At 37.6% G+C, this 18981-nt stretch overlaps 1 protein-coding gene across 1 annotated transcript in view; it reads right to left on the reverse strand.

Annotated features, from left to right (window-relative positions):
• The window catches only part of LOC131434903 (lachesin), a 32040-nt gene extending 13749 nt beyond the window's left edge, over positions 1–18291 (reverse strand). The window contains exon 1 of the mRNA XM_058602164.1: positions 17482–18291. Within this exon, the coding sequence (XP_058458147.1) occupies positions 17482–18019 (538 nt within the window). The 5' untranslated portion in view covers positions 18020–18291. The remainder of the gene's footprint in view (positions 1–17481) is intronic.
• Positions 18292–18981: the final 690 nt, after the last annotated feature.

Consider the following 18981-nt stretch of genomic DNA (forward strand, 5'->3'; position numbering starts at 1 on the left):
GCAGAGGTGTGCAAATGAATGTCTTGTGTGGTAGGCCATCTGACATTGCGGTTTGAAGTGCGACATTTATATCATGACTGGGAACATCAACCAGTTCATTTATGTGCAGGCGTGCCTTGCCAAACGTCTGTCGCCTTTCCACAACCAACATAGATGCTTCGTTCGGTTTTGGGCGAATTTAACATCTTGCCATTGTGGTCTGTGTACAAAAAAGTCTGATGCTTGTAGTAACAGTTTGTAAAAAAAAGACTAGGGAACTTTTTCCAAAAGTGATCCATAGTGAATAATTAGTAATAAATGCAATTGTTTTAAATAAGTTATTTTTCATTGTGTGTAACAAAATGCTCAAACTAAATATGATGCATGATAAGTAGTTCTAATAGCATCATATTTTTGATAACAGCACCCTTCATTTGTCTTATTTCATAATTTGACTCTCATTGATACAGCTTTCAGCGTAGTTTCAATTCCAAAACGTGACCAAATTCACTTTCAACTCAGGCCCGCATGATTCGTGGGTGAAATTAGTTTTCAGCTTGCCTCTCTGCTAAATTAAATCATGCATTCTCAATATCTTGGTGCCGAACAGCACGCCGCCAGCAGAGCCACTATTTTAAATGCTTCGATGACTTTTCCCATCCATTGTATTCTAATTTGTGTTGTTATTTTCTCTGACAGTTGGAAAAGCTTGAGCGTTCATCATTTTTCTTCGCGACGAACTGTTTTGTAACTTCAAAAGCAGAAAAAGTACATCGACCAACATCCAGACGGAATTTGTCATGGGTTTTGAGTTTCCATTTCGCCAGATTCTGCAACGAAAACACATTGCCAAAGTCCGCTGCAGAATGCAATTCAATGCGGTTACGCAGCAGTTTTGTCCAAATATTATTTCAACAGCCTTCGGTGCTCGGCTGGCGATGAGATGGAGTCCGTTCCTGTTTTTTTTTACTTATTTCATCTACAGAAGAATAAAGGATCGGCGGGATAAATGAATTGTTATGTCAGAAGGTATCTAAAAAATACATCACTAAGCTTGGCTAGGTATCTATTTTTTCGGGAAGCGTTTGTTCGTTATCACTGTAGTGTGACGTTCCCCTCGGCATTCTATATAATGTGTAACGTAGATAATCATAAATCGTTGATCAGCCGGTCGGTACTTACGGGCACAGATCGACGAGCGAGGAATTATGATATTGAACAACACAATACACCGTTAATTGGAGGAAGCCCATTCTGTCTTTTTCTCTCCTTTCACCTATATAGGGCCATTCAAAGTTTGCGGTATGTGCATAAAATTGCTTTTTAAATTGACGAGGGAACCGTCGCAGTTGTTCGGGGCAAGATTAGAAAACCACAAGGGAAAAAAACTCGCTAACCTCACTACGTCAATTCGGTTGATTTCTCATTTGGTTTTCATTTCCATGACAAATTTACAACTTTCCCGGTTGCATTAATCGCTCTGATATGATTGTTATTGTTTTTAGTTTTTACGGTATTTATTCGTCTGCATTCGAGACTGTCTATCAAATAAACAAATTAACGTATAGGACTCTCTCTTGCCCTTGCCCGGCTGACGATTTGTTTATGGCACAAACCATTGGCAACTAACTGCCTGCTCTAGGAAATCGTTATAAACAAAGTAGGAACCGGCAAGGGCCAACAGTAGGCCGTGACCTGTGCGTATGATGATGAAAGGGGCAAATTTTGGCTCTTGATTTTGACAGGACGCCGACAGGACTAGACATATGTGCTGGGGTGTGCTGTTTGCGACGCTGACAACTTGTACGGGCAAGCCCCTAGACATCAACGAACCACCCACCATTTAATATCTATACACGTTCTCGGTTACATTCATTCATACGTGATCGATGCTAGTCACGCGATCGGAAAATTTAATGTGCGCTCAAATTCTTGCGGAAGAGTCGAATGAAAATAACAAGCTCCGGGGGACTCTGTGCAGAAGGAAAGCAGATATAGTGTCTGATTAGCGTAAACATGTCTCCAGGGTTCGTGTTTTTTTTTTCGCTCGGAGAAGTGGCAATGGGTCTGGTTTTTCAGACGATAGTAATTAGAAAGAATAGAAGGAAAATGTGTGAAATTATGTGGTTGACTTCTGGTTTTCAGGGGGATTGAAAGTCGTGAACATTCAGGTTTAGTTGGAAACGGGTGTAAGATACCACTATAATCATCAGGAAAAGTCAAATTTCAATTGTAATTGACTGAGTATGTGGAAAGGAGCGGCTTAAAATAGTGTCTGATTCTAATTGAACGACTATGGAATAAACGCTAGGCCATCAATGTGACAGTCAAAGCTAAATCATCTCCAAACGATGGTCCAAATGGCGAGGACAGGCGCATTCGCGATAACTCTTACTGCTGATCTGGAGGCGCTAATGTGTATTAAGGAGCAAGACTCTTTGCAAGCGTATGAGTAATGTCAACAATGTGTGCGTAAAAACAAATTCCGGTGCATCTTTTCCTGATTTTAATCAATAAATCTTCCATATGGTTGAAAAATAAACCAATTGGATCATTCTGCTTAAAAATGCAATTCAAGAAAAGCGAAAATCTTAGTCTAAAACTATTCCGCTTTCCTCAAAACTGCTCGAGAAAAAATATTTCAGTTTCAGCTTACATCCACTAACACATTTGATTAGCAACAAACACATTCCTATATGGATTTCCTCTTGCAGAAATTATTGCGATATAAAGATTTACGTACATTCTATTAGTAATCCGGCAAAAAAGGAACCCTGAATTTAACACGAGAAAGGCAATGGATATGGAATGTTGCCGTAAAACTATTTATATTTCCGGAAAACTGCAACATTTTGACGGTGTTTCATTGCCATTTCTGCTCGAAAGTGCAAAACCAGAGCAATCCACGCCACCAGTGGTTTTCAAGAAAAACGCCATTAGTTTGTTTTAGACCATAGCAACTAGCATAAAGCGTTGCCAGAAACGATCTCCTTCCACATTTTCAAACTATCGCAATGAAAGGGAATAATTTGCTAGGCTTACTTGTTCAGGCTGTGAACCAAACATTGGCGGTTCGTTTGTATGGGACTTAGGGGTAAATGAATTTATTTTTATTCCGACAGTCAGACAGACACTGACGAACTGAAATTGAAGATCTCAGCATTTCAAATGCTGTTTACTTCTTATGGGTACCCGGCCATTCTGGTATTACTGGAAATAAATGGGCTGATGCGTTGGCTAGAACTAGTGCAACGAATAATTTCGTTAGTTCTGAACCAGCTTTACCACTTTCAACTAGTTGGATAAGGCACAAGATGATATTTAACTGACCCTCATTGATGCAACTACGTATCTGGCTTTTTGGTTCCATACATACATGGTTGAGTTTGTGTATGCGGAACTAAATTTGAAAGATATTCTATCGTTTATCACCCAATGTAGTAAGGAGTTTTAGTCAGAGGGTTCATCGTTCTTCCTGAAGGGAATTAAAAATTTGCGAAGTCTGTTGAAACCCGTTAGGCCGGTCAAGATAGAGATATCCTGCATCATTTTTTTTGTGAAGAAGAGGTGTAATGTAATGTTTTGCAATAAATTCTAATATATAAAATAAATGTTTGCCGTTTCGGGTCGGGTACGGATGACGATTTTTTTATTATTAACGGGTCCGGGTCGGGTTCGGGTTCGAAAATATTGTCTATAAAGATTAAAGATTATTTTTAACCCTATATTAACCCCATTAACACCACTTATGGCGAAATATATTTCCCTTCTACAAAAAGTAAGGTCCAGTTTGGGAATATACAACACTGATGTTGTACTTTTAGAAATTTGGTAGTACCAGACATTTCGCTCTCAACACAATGTAATTCAGAGGATTCAGATTGATTTATTGAAGTTTGAAAAAAAAATCGGTTCAGTATATTTTGCAGGATCGGGTTCACGGACTTCGAAAAATTGGCTTTCAGAAAAACGTGTATAAAAAAACTCAAAAAATGAACTAAAAAATATTATTGGTAGCTTACACTGATTATTTTTACAATATTTTTGAAATGTTAAACTACAAAAAAAATGAAAAAAACTCTGTTGCAAAACAAAAAGTGTTCTGTATATAGCAGAACTTTACGTCAATTTGAACTGCTCTGCACTGATAAGTCAAAGACGAAACGTAAAAATAATTTTAAAAAAAACGATTTTCCGAAACTGTTTATCGCTCCCCCTTAAATGACAGCTGTTATAATTTCATGGTAAATACTGTCCCAGAAAGTATGGACGCAACCAAAAACCGCTGCCATTTAGCAATGGTTCAGAATCTGTCAATTTTTATAGCTGCGTCCTGTTGTTTACACTCTTCTCCAACCACTTGTGCAGTTGTTTATTCGTTTTCATTAGTTTGTTTCGAAATGCGTGGACTTTCAGCAGAACAATGTCGAAAAATTGTGTACAGATGGTGCACAAAACGTGGACTGTCACTAAGAAAGATAGCAAAAATGGAAGGAGTAAGTGAAAAAGCTGTGCGAAATGCAATCAGGAAGTTCGGTGAGGTGTTATACCTTTGAGGATAAACCGACAACGAGCCGAAAAAAAAGTCCTACTAACCCTCAGTTGGATAAACGTATACTGAAGGCGTTCGAGCAAAAGAAGAAGGTTTCAGTTCGGGATGTGGCCAAAAAAGTGGGCACTTCGAAGTCAAATGTTCTTCGTGCTATAGAACGTTTGAATCTTCGAACCTATAAGAAGCAGAAACAACCAAAACAAGAAGCATCGATCAGGCCGAGAGTTCGAAAGCTGTACAATACGATTCTTGCTGGAAATTTAAACTGCATAATCATGGACGACGAAACCTACGTGAAACTCGATTTCAAATCCTTGCCGGGACCACAATATTATACGGTGCAAGAAGGGCAAGTGTTAAACCAGTCCGAGACATCGATTGAACTCGAAAAATTTGGAAAGAAAGCTATGATCTGGCAAGCAATTTGTAGCTGCGGTAAGATTTCGAGACCCTTCATCACCACTGCTTCAATGAACAGCGAAATATACATCAAGGAATGTTTACAAAAACGACTTCTGCCCATGATTCGAAGCCACAAGGATCCTGTTGTCTTCTGGCCAGATCTTGCTTCTTGCCACTACTCGAAAACAACGGTAGAATGGTATACTACCAAAAATGTCACTTTCGTCCCAAAAGACATGAATCCACCAAATTGCCCACAACTTTGACCAATTGAGGAATTTTGGGCATTAACGAAGGCACATCTCAGGAAACATGTCTCGGCAGTCGAAACCATTCAACAGTTCGAAAAAGATTGGAAAAAAGTGTCAAAACTTGTCGCCAAGAAGTCTGTACGGAATTTAATAAGGAACGTTCGCAAGAAGGTGCGCCAGATAGTCTACAATGGCTAAGTAGCAAATGTTGCTGTAGTCTAATATTATCAGTATATCGAATAAAATTTGAATATCTAACACTTGTGAATCATTTACAGCGAAATCAAAGTGCGTCCATACTTTCTGGGATAGTCTTTATTCCATTCATTAGCTTGTGAGGTATTGTGCTAAGAGTTACGCTACTTTTGTTATTTTCAAAACAATGGATCAAAACTGCTTCTTGATGAGAAAAAATACCGTTCAATATGGAAGCAATGGCTTGAAAAGTGTTATGTAGACTCCGCACCATCAGAAACAACAATAAAACTTTGGTTTGCTGACTTCAAATGTTGTCGTAGAGACACGTCCAAATGAAGCGCTTTGGCTTTATATTGTATGAGCATTTGACTATGAGAAAGCTCTGTTCAAATTGGCTGCTGCGTTTGCTCACTGTTGACCAAAAACGAGCACGTGTTGATGATTGTGAGCAGTGTTGGGCCATGTTCAAACGTAACAAATCGGAGTTTTTGCGTCGATATGTGACAATGGATGAAACATGGATTCATCACTTCACTCCGGAATCAAAACGATCGTCATCTGAGCGAACAGCAACTGGGGCACCTCGTCCAAAACGCCCGAAAGGACAACAATCGACTGGAAAGGTTATGGGCTCGGCATTTTGGGACATGCGTGGTGTAATATATAACGACTATCTTGAGAAAGGAATTACCATTAAGGGGCGGGTAGGGTCCAACACTTTTGAAAAATAATTTATTATTTTCTTTACATTGTCTTATAGTAAAACATTTCAAGAATATTCTTTGAAATTTTCAAGCCTATTGGAACGAAACTCTGGAAGTTATGGACCTTTATCTATGGCTATCTCATACTGCGAAGAAGCAAGAGCTCGTCGCACAGGCCCAAGATTTCTACTTCAATTGACTTCAAAACTTGACAAAACTTTCTTGAAATGTTTCGTTATAATAAATTATAAAAGAAAATATACGATTTTCTGAAAATGTTAGACCCTACGGGCTCACTGGAGTAATTATTTGTTACCATTAATTTTACAGACAAAAAACTTTAAACGCATTTTTCTCGAAAGCAAGTTTCGAAAGTCCGTGTCCATCGTCATTCAAAAACTACTGCACCAATTTTTTTAAATTTTTGCACACATTTTCTACATATAAAAATCCAGACACCAACATTTTCCTTTTCGTTGTTTGTTGCTTTGGGGAGGTTTAACAGCTACAAAATGGCGAATTTATTCGTGAAAAATCATAGTTTTCACTTTAAACAACCACCAAAACTTAAAAAAAATTATAAAAAATGAAACAGAAACGTTGGGGTCTAGAAAAACTTCTTGTCTAACTATGCTGCGTTCATTTGTTCACTTTTGATTAGTCTGCGCTGAGATACAGTGGACACCGCAAATCATGATTTTTAAGAAGCGTTCTCGAAAATACCTCTTCACCGACTTATTTCTCAATATTTTTCCATGAAAAAAATACAAAATGTTGTTCGAATGATGCTTTTTATCATGCAAACCATTTGAATTTATTTTGTTGAACGTTAGTTCTGGAAAAAAATCGCAAAAATGATGATTTTTTCATCGTTTAGACCCTACCCCCCCCCTTAAAGATGAATATTATATAGCGTTATTGGAGCGTTTGAAAACGCAAATTACAAAGAAACGACCGCATAGAGCAAAGAAAATTTTTTTGGTTTCATCAAGACAACACACCGTGTCATGAGTAAATCAAAACAATGGCAAAACTACATGAATTGAACTTCGAATTGTTCCCACATCCACCGTATTGGCCAAATTCAGCTCCCAGTGACTACTGGCTGTTTACAGACCTGAAAAAATGCTAACCGGTAAGAAATTTCGCACGAATGATAAAAAAGAGATAAATCGTTCTTCAAAAGTGGTATTGAAGTTTTAGAGCGGCGCTGGAATGATTGCGTTGCTCTTAGTGGAGATAACGTTGATTTATAAAGTTATTTTGAACCATAAAAATCGTGTTCTCTTTGTTAGGCCCGGGACTTTTCAGCTCATGTGTTATAATTAATTATTCTTACAAATTCAATCACGTATAAAACGAGTTCATTTACTTGATTATGTGATGTTGAGACATTCAACGCATTAACTTCGGATGATAACATCATATGCTGAAAATTATATGCTTCGGTTAAACGAATTTGCGATAATGGTGTAGAATAATATGTTAAGCGATGCTACCCATGCGATTTCAGATTTTCTACGATTGATCGTATACAAAAAAAAAACGTTTAGAGACCGAAAATTGACCGGATAGTGGAAGGGGTTCTGAATTTAATCGGCCGCTGAAGAAAAACAAAAAGCAATGTTCCAACGGTCCAAATTAAAAGCACAATAAACAATAAAAGAGAAAATTCCCATACAGGAAGATAGGCCTACACGATGTTCTCAAGTTAAATTAATAACCATTTAGTAATTTGAATAAATTTAAACCTGTCAGAACTCCGAGCGAGATAATCTTCCGCATTTCCGTCGCGTCTGGATGGCATTTACACGTGGTCTTCTGCCTCATGGTGTTGAGTGATTAAAGAAAAACAGTCCGTAGGCAGTAGGTGCATACGAGAATGCCTCACCGTAAACACTTCTGCAGAACTGCAGTTCTGTCTGCCTGCCGGATTCACCTTCGAACCTTTCCACAACCTTCACAACCAAAAACAAAATAAAAAGGTGCAGCAGGTAGCGCGAGGTGAAAGTAGATTGCATGCATCTGGTGCTGTAATTTTGAATCTTTTTTTCCGGGTTTCCATAGATAAAGGGAAACATATGATAGCTAAGATAGCCGATCAATGAAAAGCAATGAAGCTATTTGTGCGCGTTGCACCCGTCGTTGGTTAATATTTAGAAACCGAGGTCCTAAATAAATCTATTCATCGAAGTTCAGATCGTTTTTGGATGGCTGTAAAAGTACCTGTTTTGAAGGTGTAATGAAAAGAACTTGAAAAAAAAACTAACGTTAGAGTCAGACAGTGAAAGGTGACGGAATTATAGTATCATTATGTAATTTTCTTTTCAAACTAACCTCACTTTTTCTAACGGGGTCTCTGGATCAGGGTTAAAGAAAAAGTTCTCGCAAGTCAGTTGTCGTTTGTTCGAATCCCGGCTTGAAAAGATTTTGGGTGGCAGTAGGATAAAACTACTATAGTAAATATTCTTCCCCATGTAGTTTTATTTAGATTAAACTATTTAAAAAAAGAAGACACTTCATCACATTCCACTGTTTAGTTGAACTGTTCGGCGATATTATCAATTCAACACAACAATCCATTCTCATTCCATCGGTTAACCTACGATGATCACCAACCAAATGGGCGATTAAATAAATGGCAGTGAAAAAAAAATATCACAAGTAAAAATATAATTTAATTGCTACAATTAATTGATGTCGCTACCCGCCAGCTGACACTCCGACGATCCCGTCCCGTTTCACATTGGCCGCCTGATGGCATCGAATCGACAGCACGACAGATACGACAGATCATAACAGTACAGTACTGTTAACCGGGTGGAATCTCTAAATTGAGAATTAAATTTTTTTAAAGAAAAGACTTTTATGGGCTATTATCCATTTCGTGAATATTGATCGCAGTAGTCCGTGTAGGATGCATTTTCTGTATAGAACTGTCACCGAGTTGTAATTCGTCGATGATTTCGAAAAAGTTTGATCTAGCAACTGACAGTTTAGTGCAAATTCAAATCGTAAAAATTTTGTAAAACGTAAAAATTTGATTATGGAAACATGTTAAACGTTCCCGTTAAGTTCATTTTCCGGGCCTGAATCGACCAATCAATCGGGTAAAGTCTGGCAGTCGTTCAAAGCAAACAAAAAGCAAGCAACCGCATATAGTCAATCGTCGAGAATCGCTCCACCGATCGAATTGCGATCCCATGGCACCACGACGTTCCAGAGTTTTGAGCGCTAATAAACTCACCATCAGCAGTGCAGCTGTGCGGCGTTCGAGACGAAACTGAACTAAATGTGCACGAGAAAGTCACACACAGATTATGGCGGCCCTTTGTCCGATCTAACTAACTGTCTAACTATCGACATAGCGTCGAGTCATCGACCTACTCGAATGTTTGTAGGTTAGTTCCGTCCCTACTATGCCTAGCGATCGAAGTAAGTACATTACTATCGTGATTGGATCGATATTTGTTTTTCTTTTCCTGAAAAAAAAATGACACAATGAGTTTGTTCGTTTTGACCTCTCAGAAACGCCTACTTTATAATCCATGAAAATAGTCACACATACAAACCGTTCTTAATGTCAATCAAATTTTAGCATATTCGCTGTTCGTAGGATGAAAGATAAAACCACCTTCGGTTTTGAATGACGAACATGTAAATCATTCACCAATGAGTGAAGCGTTACCGTTACCAGAAATATGTAAATTCCTCCTGAGGTGAATTCGATGACACGTAGCGGGAACGATGCACCACCACCAGCTCAGACATTCGGTTACATTTCGAATTTATTGGTTATTTATCAACTCTAGCCGACAGTAATTCCCACCTTTCGGAGTCAAACAAATTAATCCGGCATTTATAACTGCAGCTAAGGTCAAGATCACACCTCCACCACTCGTGTCGTGTGCTGGTGGAATGGTGGAAAGGCAGTCCCCCATTTCTTTTTATCAGCACGGAAATTCGGCCTTTCACCTTCACACCTATAATGCGTGGTATTGAATGGGTCCCGACCGAACAACCCGATTTACGACCATAGTTTATTCGTTCTTCTCCCGCACGTGCTGCTTGACGCCTGGACCCCATGAATGCATAGGCTGGCCAACGGGAACTAGAAAAATATTCTGGTTTTCCAATCATTTCACTACGTTGCATGCCAAACCGGTTCCCGTTTGATAGAGTGCTCGGCTAGCACAAGACACAAGAGTCTGCAAGCGGTGGACGGTTTCATCTCGGTACTTTCATGCCCTTTTACGAGTTGCATTTCCACGTCCCGAGATTCTGGGAACAAAACAGTAAACATTTTGTAGTAGAAATAGAACCGCAGCGTTCCGTGGATGATTAATTTTTTGTTTATGAGGAGAGACTTCCCTGTAAAGTGGTTGTAACATTATACGAGCGACTTGTTTGGGAACGTATATCGATTCCAGGAACAAAACAGCTTTTGCGGCCTACAAAGTACTAATTGCTGAGATCCACGATCAACAAGTAGCTTGCTTTGTTTCGTATTAGTTCCTGGTATCACTTTTTCGTTATTTTACATTAAATACACAGATACAAAACCATTACTAATACCGTTTTCGTTTTTGAACCTAGACGCGGGCTACTCTGACTCCGAGTAAAACGAACACGTTTTACGCGCCCTAAACAACAACTCATGAAAAAAAGATAAAATAAACAAACTCGGCTGGATGCGTGGTGCGACCCGAGAAAATTTTCAGAGCGAAACTACGCGGTTGGAGTCCGCTCTAGAGCGACCTCAGGTTGCTAAAACAAACATATCAAACGTTGTTTGGGCGACTCTGGGTCAGCTTTCGGGCTGCTCTGATCAATAAACGAAAACGGTATAAGAAATCATGAAAATCATGAACCATGTCTTCTCATGAGATCATGCTTATTATTGATGATTTGGAACAACTCATCTCCCATAAAAATTTTCATGATTTACACCATTTTGCTCATAATATCATTAATAGTAGGTATGATCTCATGGGAAGGCATACTTCATGAATTTAATAATTTCTTAATCATGGTACCGGCAATTTTTTTATCCGTGTAGAGTTACTGCTTGGCGTGTCGAGAATATATTTTAAGATGTAAATACTGCCTTAGAAATTATGGTCGCAATAGAACACATCCGTTATTTCGCAGTTTTTTTATATTTTTCTCTGATCACTTGAGTAATCAATTATTTGTTTCAGAATTAGTTTTTTTTATACGTGAACTTTCAGTAAAACAACGACGGAATATTATGTGAAAATGGTGCACTAAACTAGGACTGTAACTGAGAAAGTCAGCAAAAATGGTAGAGTGAAAACGGGTCGGAAAAAAGGTTACCCTCGTTTTGAAAAACGTATACTGTAGGTGTTCGAGTAGAATAAATAGATGTTGCCAAAAAAGCTGACACTTCGAAGTCAAATGCTTTTCGTGTTGAAGTATGTTTGAATTTTCGAATCTATAAAAAGCATCCAATACGCAGTTCGAAACAAGAGCCAGTTTGAAATTTTGATTTAGGTCGAAAATTTTGGTAAAAAGGCTATGTTTTGGTAAGCTAGTCGTGGCTGCAGCAAGAACTCGCAATACTTCATCTCACAACATCTCGCTCAGTTTTGCACTGAACAAAAATGGCTACTTTGGTGAATCACTGATTGTTGGTTGGCTAAAAGCTCTTTGCCGAGATTTCGGTTATTTGATATCATTAATATTGCTGATTTCGGTAAAACGATCAATTGTTGAGAAACACGGTAATTTGCCAAACCGAATATCAGTGCAACCCTTGAATTGCCAGGAAATCGGAAACAATAAACCGAGTGTCTTGGAAAAAGCTATCTTAGCCGAAATTTCAGTAAAATATCGCTTCGCCGTTCGTTTTCGCTGAAATCAAAATTAAATTTTAAGTGTGCAACATTGTGTTTAAGGGGCAGTTTACAATCTTGACTCCGATCAGTTCTGAGAACTCGTGCAATATTTTAATTTGGAAAGTATTTCGAAAAAGGATTTGAAATTAACCAGAACCATGCTTTTTGAATTGGCCATACGTTTTTATTATTTGTTAGAAGAACTGCAATGCGTGGCCAAATTTATTCAAAACTTCCAATATTTCGCCATGATGTCTTGATAATGTCAAAATAACCGCTATTTGGCACATAGCGAAAACTAATCTCTCTTCGAAATATCCCAGCATTCAGTACTGATTCTTGAAAACTTTTCGCGACTGTAATAAGAAACTAGTTATCGACATTCATTATTTTCCATTTTTACATCTTTCGAGTATGCTGTGTTTAACTTCCTAGCAATTCGTTATATTTCCTGTTAAGTCTGGATCTTAATATGGAAGTTGCCGTATATCCGTCTATGTTTTAAATTATCTAAAGCCACTAGAATGCCCTTCGTTCTTTATCATCTGGTTGAAAAAAATAGAGTAAAAATAAATAAAGTCCTTGTAATTCTAACGATTTTTTAATGTGAAACACATTTTTGTTTTCTATATAAAAAACCTGTTTTAATCCACCTAGTGGTGTAATGATGCCTTTCTCATGTACATATAATATTGTGGTATTCTATTCGAAAAAATTCTCTTCGAGTTTTGAAAGAAACCAAGAGATTGTTTATGCATAACATACAGAATAAAAGAGTGCTTTGATTGCGTAAGCCATCCTTAAGAAAACGAAATAAGATCACTATTATATGCACTTTCCGGAATCCGGAACCGGATACCGGAAACCAGGATAGCCGGAAACAGTTTGTTTAGTTGCCTACTGATAATGACTATCGATTTGTGTAGTTTTGAGATCAGTTTAGAAATTTTTTTACGTTTTTTGTTTCGCCGGTTTAAGTGACGGTGTACAATATTGAACACACTTTACCCTATAACTCCGGAACCGGAAGTCGGATTCGGATGAAATTCAGGAATTCCGTATGGGACCAGGAGACCTTCCATTTGAATCTTAGTTTGTCAAAATCGGTTCAGCCATCTCCGAGAAAACCTAGTGAGATTATTTGACACATACACACACACACATACATACACACACACAGACATTGCTCAGCTCGATGAACTGAGTCGAATGGTATATGACACACAATTATCACTGGTCGGTTTTTCAAGTGATTGCATAACCTTTCTATATGAGAAAGGCAAAAAAAAAAAATTAATATACATATATATATATATATATATATATATATATATATATATATATATATATATATATATATATATATATATATATATATATATATATATATATATATATATATATATATATATATATATATATATATATATATATATAATATCCGAAAAAACCTAACCTTACGCAATTTCACACATTTCTTTCTGAAGATTTTCCATGTTTAATCGTAGTTTACACTAAAAAAAAGTAGTAATAATCTTTTTGAAATCGATTTTCTTCAGCTTCGAGTGTACTTTAATTGCTGATATCTATTGGTACTATTGAATAAACGATAAAAATGTTGCAAATCACTACTGCCGATATGAAAATTTCCGAAAGAATCCTCCTTTTCTTGGTTCCATTTTTCATTGGCAGGTGTCGCTACCGGTAAATCAGCTTTGCGACAATGTGCCAATCGCTTCAACCAAAATCGCAGAAGGATAGTAATGGTAGAGAAACGCTATAAAAATAACTGCTTGCGTACAAAACTTGAACACAAGTTTGGCGAAGAGAAGCTTAAATATCGATATCCGTATCGCAGGCATGCACAAACATATAATTGCATACGTTTGGGCTATTGATGTAATTTCGTCGGTTATAAAACAAATACAAATCACGACTATAAGGTTGTTCTCAACGCTGTTTTATTTCATATGGATTGATCTACTTTAGATCTACAACTGAAACATGTCAATCACGACGCTGAGATTTAGTTCTATTTTTCGAGTACAAATTTAAAACAGATTTAAAACTGCTCGACGAAATTGTTTTAAATTAATGAATATTTGAAACACTGATCTAAATTTTTGTTTGCGTGAGCGTCTGTTACGAAATCTGAGAGACGAGATGTCAAAGCGTCGAATGACATTTCAGAAATTATCAATATAAGCGTTAAATGTTTTGCACTGAATAATACAGTTTCATTTAAAAGCACTCCAGCTCACTATGATCTGTAAATAGTGTGTAATAAGTGAATAGACACAACACCAATACATTTACAGAAATATATAGAACAGATTTTAAATCTTTCCGTTGAGATCGTCATGTTCGAGTTTTATTTTTGATAGTTTTTAATTATACAACAGTATGTCATTTTAGAACAGATATCCATCACCGCGTTGCGAATAGCCTTAGAGTCTGTATTCTGGGTTCGCGTGTTCGGTGTTGGTTCCTAATCAAGATCGATCTAAGCAGACTCTCGAGCATTTGCGGATTCAAAAGTGTGACGATTAATTGAAAATATCGATCATTAGAAATTTTTGTTGCCTTGTTCCACATCAATGGCTCGAACAACCCCAGGGGCTGATCCTTGTAGTTTTTTTGTAATTCTAACGATTTTTTTTCCATGAAACCAAAAATAATCCAGCTTTGTATACCTAATAAGATCTTAAGTCGTAGTTAATAAACTGCCGCAAATAGAATTTGTAAAGTATTTAGGATAACTCGAGTACACTCTGTCTCGCATCATAACCGAGTATGTGGTTTAAATACAAAGAAAAACCCGGCCTACTTTATTTTTTTCGTTTCTGACATGACATTTTTCGTTCGTTTTGGATGAACTAAAAATTTGATTTTGAAACTAAAAACTAGAACGAAACAATCAACTTCCTTATGTTGAATTAATAATTTCTCTAACATTACTTTAACAAAATAGTAAATTTCCGTTTAATACAATAACAACAATCTAAATCTAACTAAATCAATTAGAACAGCTCAACACTTATGGGATTTGGGAAGATGCAACGGCAGAATTTGACAAAACTACAGGTGTTATGTAGCCCAGAAATGCTATGATGATTAAAAAATCTAAGTCTTTTTTGTATTGTGATGCAGTCATGTCTATTTTTAACGATTTTATAACCATTGCAAGTTAATTATAAAATCTACTGCAAACGAAATGCAGTTATTTTGTCGTGAATACGACTTACTTTACTATAGGGCGCCTTTTCAAAATTTACCTTCTGACAGAGTGATAAGTTTATAATCGTAGTTTTAAAATAAAAGTTTTCTCAAATGTTTGATATCAACGAGTATCAAAGGAGCAAACTTATGACGCCTTTCTCGTACCTGGGAAGGTATAATAGGTTAACATATTTCATTCATTCTAGCCTGTGCAGTTGACTGAGAAGGAATTAAAGCAAGTGCATCTTGAAGGTTGGTTCAGGTCCAAAACTCAGTTCCAGCTCTAGTATTCAAGAATTCAGTCCAGTATTGAATCAATTGCGGGACGTTCGCAGAGTCAGTTTTCCGTTCAAAGAAGATCGATTGCGTCATCCTGCTGCTGATCGTTTGCATTGGAGAAAAATACAACGAAAAGTGTACAACGATGGAGAACATCAGCGCCCTTCTAATGACTCTAAATGTTATCTAAGGAGGTTGTTTCATGTTATTCAAATTATGTGTAAAAGCCCTTGGTTATAATTGTATAATATTTTACCATTTCTCCTGAAATTTTGAAGGAATTATAGATATTTTTTGTTCTCGTTTGGCGAGTGGATAAATTATAGTTGTAGAATTCTAAAAATCTACGATGACGGCTTTCGGTTAGTGGTTATTATCCAAATCGCTAAATAATTTGTATATTCGAGACGGGTTTGACAAGTAAGTCATATATATTATTGTCATAATAATCTTCACTTAAACTTAGAAATTCTTGATTGTCAAAATGATTGTTGTGAATTCTTCAAATTCAAATGAATTTATGAATGAATTTGAACATTGCATTTTTAATGTCATCGTAGTTGGTCTTGTCGCCACCACAATCCCGTAACGTTTTACTCTCCGTCGTGTATTCCGTCTTATACTTGCACTGTTACAATTTTGCATTTAAGCACTGGAAGTTCGCAAAATTCAAACAATCAATAACGTGCGATTATCGATATTCGGAATTGTGGAAAACGCATATCAGTTTTATTCGTATTCAAATCATCCAGTTATGCCTCTGACATTAGCAACCTCCCTTCTTAGTATTGTTCATTACTGAACGGTCTGTCGAAAATCTCTTCCAGCACTTATTTATAAATTATTTTTTTATTCTAAAGGTAATTGATTTGTTTTTATCGTTTGAGTGTCCGGTTTTCAGTGAAATTGGCATGAAAAGCAGTAATATGTTACAGATTTTGACGGTCTTACTTTTACGAACTATTTAAAAATACTATTTTTACGTTTCGTCTTCGACTCATCAGTGCGTTATCTGTTCGTGTCGAACTGCTATTTCCATCTGAAGGCTCAACATAATCCACTAAGGAATGAAATCATCATTCTTGCGAATTTTTTCCAGAATTATCGTTCTACAAAATAAATTCAAATGTTTTGCATGATGAACGCATCATTCGAACAACATTTTGTAATTTTTTCGTGGAAAAATATTGAGAAATAAGTCGGTGAAGAGGTATTTTCGAGAACGCTTCTTAAAAATCATGATTTGCGGTGTCCACTGTACCTCAGCGCAGACTAATCAGAAGTGAACAAACGAACGCAGCATAGTTAGAGTAGAAGTCTTTCCAGACCCCAACGTTTCTGTTTGAATTTTTTTAAATTTTTGGTGGTTGTTCAAAGTGAAAACTTCGATTTTTCACGAAGAAATCTACCATTTTATAGCTGTTAAACCTTCCCAAAGTAACAAACAACGAAAAGAAAAACGTTGGGGTCTGGTTTCTTATATGTAGAAAGTGTGTGCAAAATTTGAAAAATAATTGGTGCAGTAGTTTTTGAATGACGATGGACACGGACTTTCGAAACCTGCTTTCGAGGAAAACGCGTTTAAAGATTTTTGTCTATAAAATCAATGGAAATAATTATTTACCCCCCCCCCGTACACAAAATATCGTACACGTACATTATAATTTGTCAATCGAGCAATTTAAAACTGAAGAAAATTGAAACGACTCTACCACATCCTGACACATGACGGATAAGTTCTCATACATGAAACCAAATAAGTTCTCATGATCCGATTGCACTGTAGCTGTAGTTCGCGTATGAATCATCGCGCACACATCCCCACACCTCAGACGATTCAACGATTCAACGATTCATCAACGCGTCTCAATTAAAGCAGCTTGGAGCCGTCTTTTGTTCTTTCTGATTCTTTTTTTTTCTCTCTGCACTTTTCCCATTCGTCAAGTTTTGGTATGACCTTATGCCGTACGGGCAACAACAGCCCAAAGAAGAAATGCTACAGAAAATTGTTACAGATATTATAAAACGTAGACACTGACCTGTTGGTAGGATAGCGTTGTTCTCCCGACGCCAGGTAATCTGCGGCTGAGGGTAACCCGAGGCGTAACATTCCATCTGAACCGATTGACCTTCCGAGACGACCAGCGACTGGGTGGAGTTATCAGAGATGATTGGAGGTCGGAGAACCTGCAGCTCAACGTCGGCCGTGATTTTGTTGGTCACCGAGAGTACCACCTGACATTGGTACACTCCCGCATCAGTTTCCTGAATGTCTTTGATCTGCAGGATGTAACTGGACGATGAAGGATCGTACCGAAGCGAGAAACGGGAATCCTTCAGAACTAGGGCACTGCCCGTCGAAAGGAACACCACATCGGACCTGTCGCGACCGGTTTTGATCCAGTGTACCGAGTACTCTTTGGCATATTGGACCGAACACTCGAGCTCTACCGTGCCACCAATATCCTTGATCTGTTCCTGGGTGATGTAGGAAATGGATGGAGTTCTCTGAGCGATGCAAACAAGTGGCAGCAGCACAATTGCCAACGCAAACATTTGAATTTTTAAATGATTCATTTTCACTTCTTCCTACGACTTTCACTCACAGAATTCACTCTATTTGTTATGCGAAACTACGGAAACTATTCGGGCAGTTAATTAATATTGCTGAAAAGTAGTTTTAGTTTTAAATTAAAGCGCACCACACCCTAGCTGGGTTGCTCACAGGTATCAGAGGGATCTTCCGCCTCTCCGCCGCCTACCGATGAACTGATCACGTTACGAGTACTCCCGCAACCGAAGCGAACAACACGACGTATGAACTGCTAATGATGGAATCAAACCACTACCAGCAACTTTCCGCCCGTGTGCTTCATCTGAAAGCGGTTTGTTTGGCCCCTTCGAAGCACGCTAGTATGTATGTTCGATTAAAAAAAACCTTTCTGGTGCACGAGCGAAGAGAACGAGAAAGAACATCAGACTATAGGAATGACAAAGCAGGAAGGAAAATAACAAACAACATAAGGCCTATTCGGTCTCTACATGCGAATGACGCTGTGAGCTTGGCATGAAAGTTTCCTCGAAGGTATTCCAATTCAAGCCACGCAGGTGAAATAGTAAATGAGTGCTTGGATTAAGCTAACTTTCGTGTATTTTAAAATGTCGGTTGCAGTATTCCCTATGCTTCGGTTTAGAAGATGCTCTTCGTCTTCAACTCGTCAGTGCACAGCAGCTTGAATTTAACTGCACGTATAACTTTTTATGCCTTACTACTATAGCGCGAACAAAATATTTTAAATTCAAGTAAGAGCTAGGTAAATACTAGAGATGGGCAATTCGTTCGCGAACGGTTAAAAAGAACTAGTTCTTTTCAAAGAATGAATGAGCAATAGTCCTTTTTTCGAGAACGGTAGTTCTTCAGTTCAGGTCGTGGGACCTTTTTTTTTTGTTCGCTCAACCTTTTTGCGAGAACTATAGTTCTCAAATAAGAAAGCTTCAAAACCTCAGTTCTAATTTTTTTGCTTGCTTAACCTAACAGA

The sequence above is a fragment of the Malaya genurostris genome, chromosome 3 (assembly GCF_030247185.1).
Source record: "Malaya genurostris strain Urasoe2022 chromosome 3, Malgen_1.1, whole genome shotgun sequence".
NCBI lineage: Eukaryota > Metazoa > Arthropoda > Insecta > Diptera > Culicidae > Malaya > Malaya genurostris.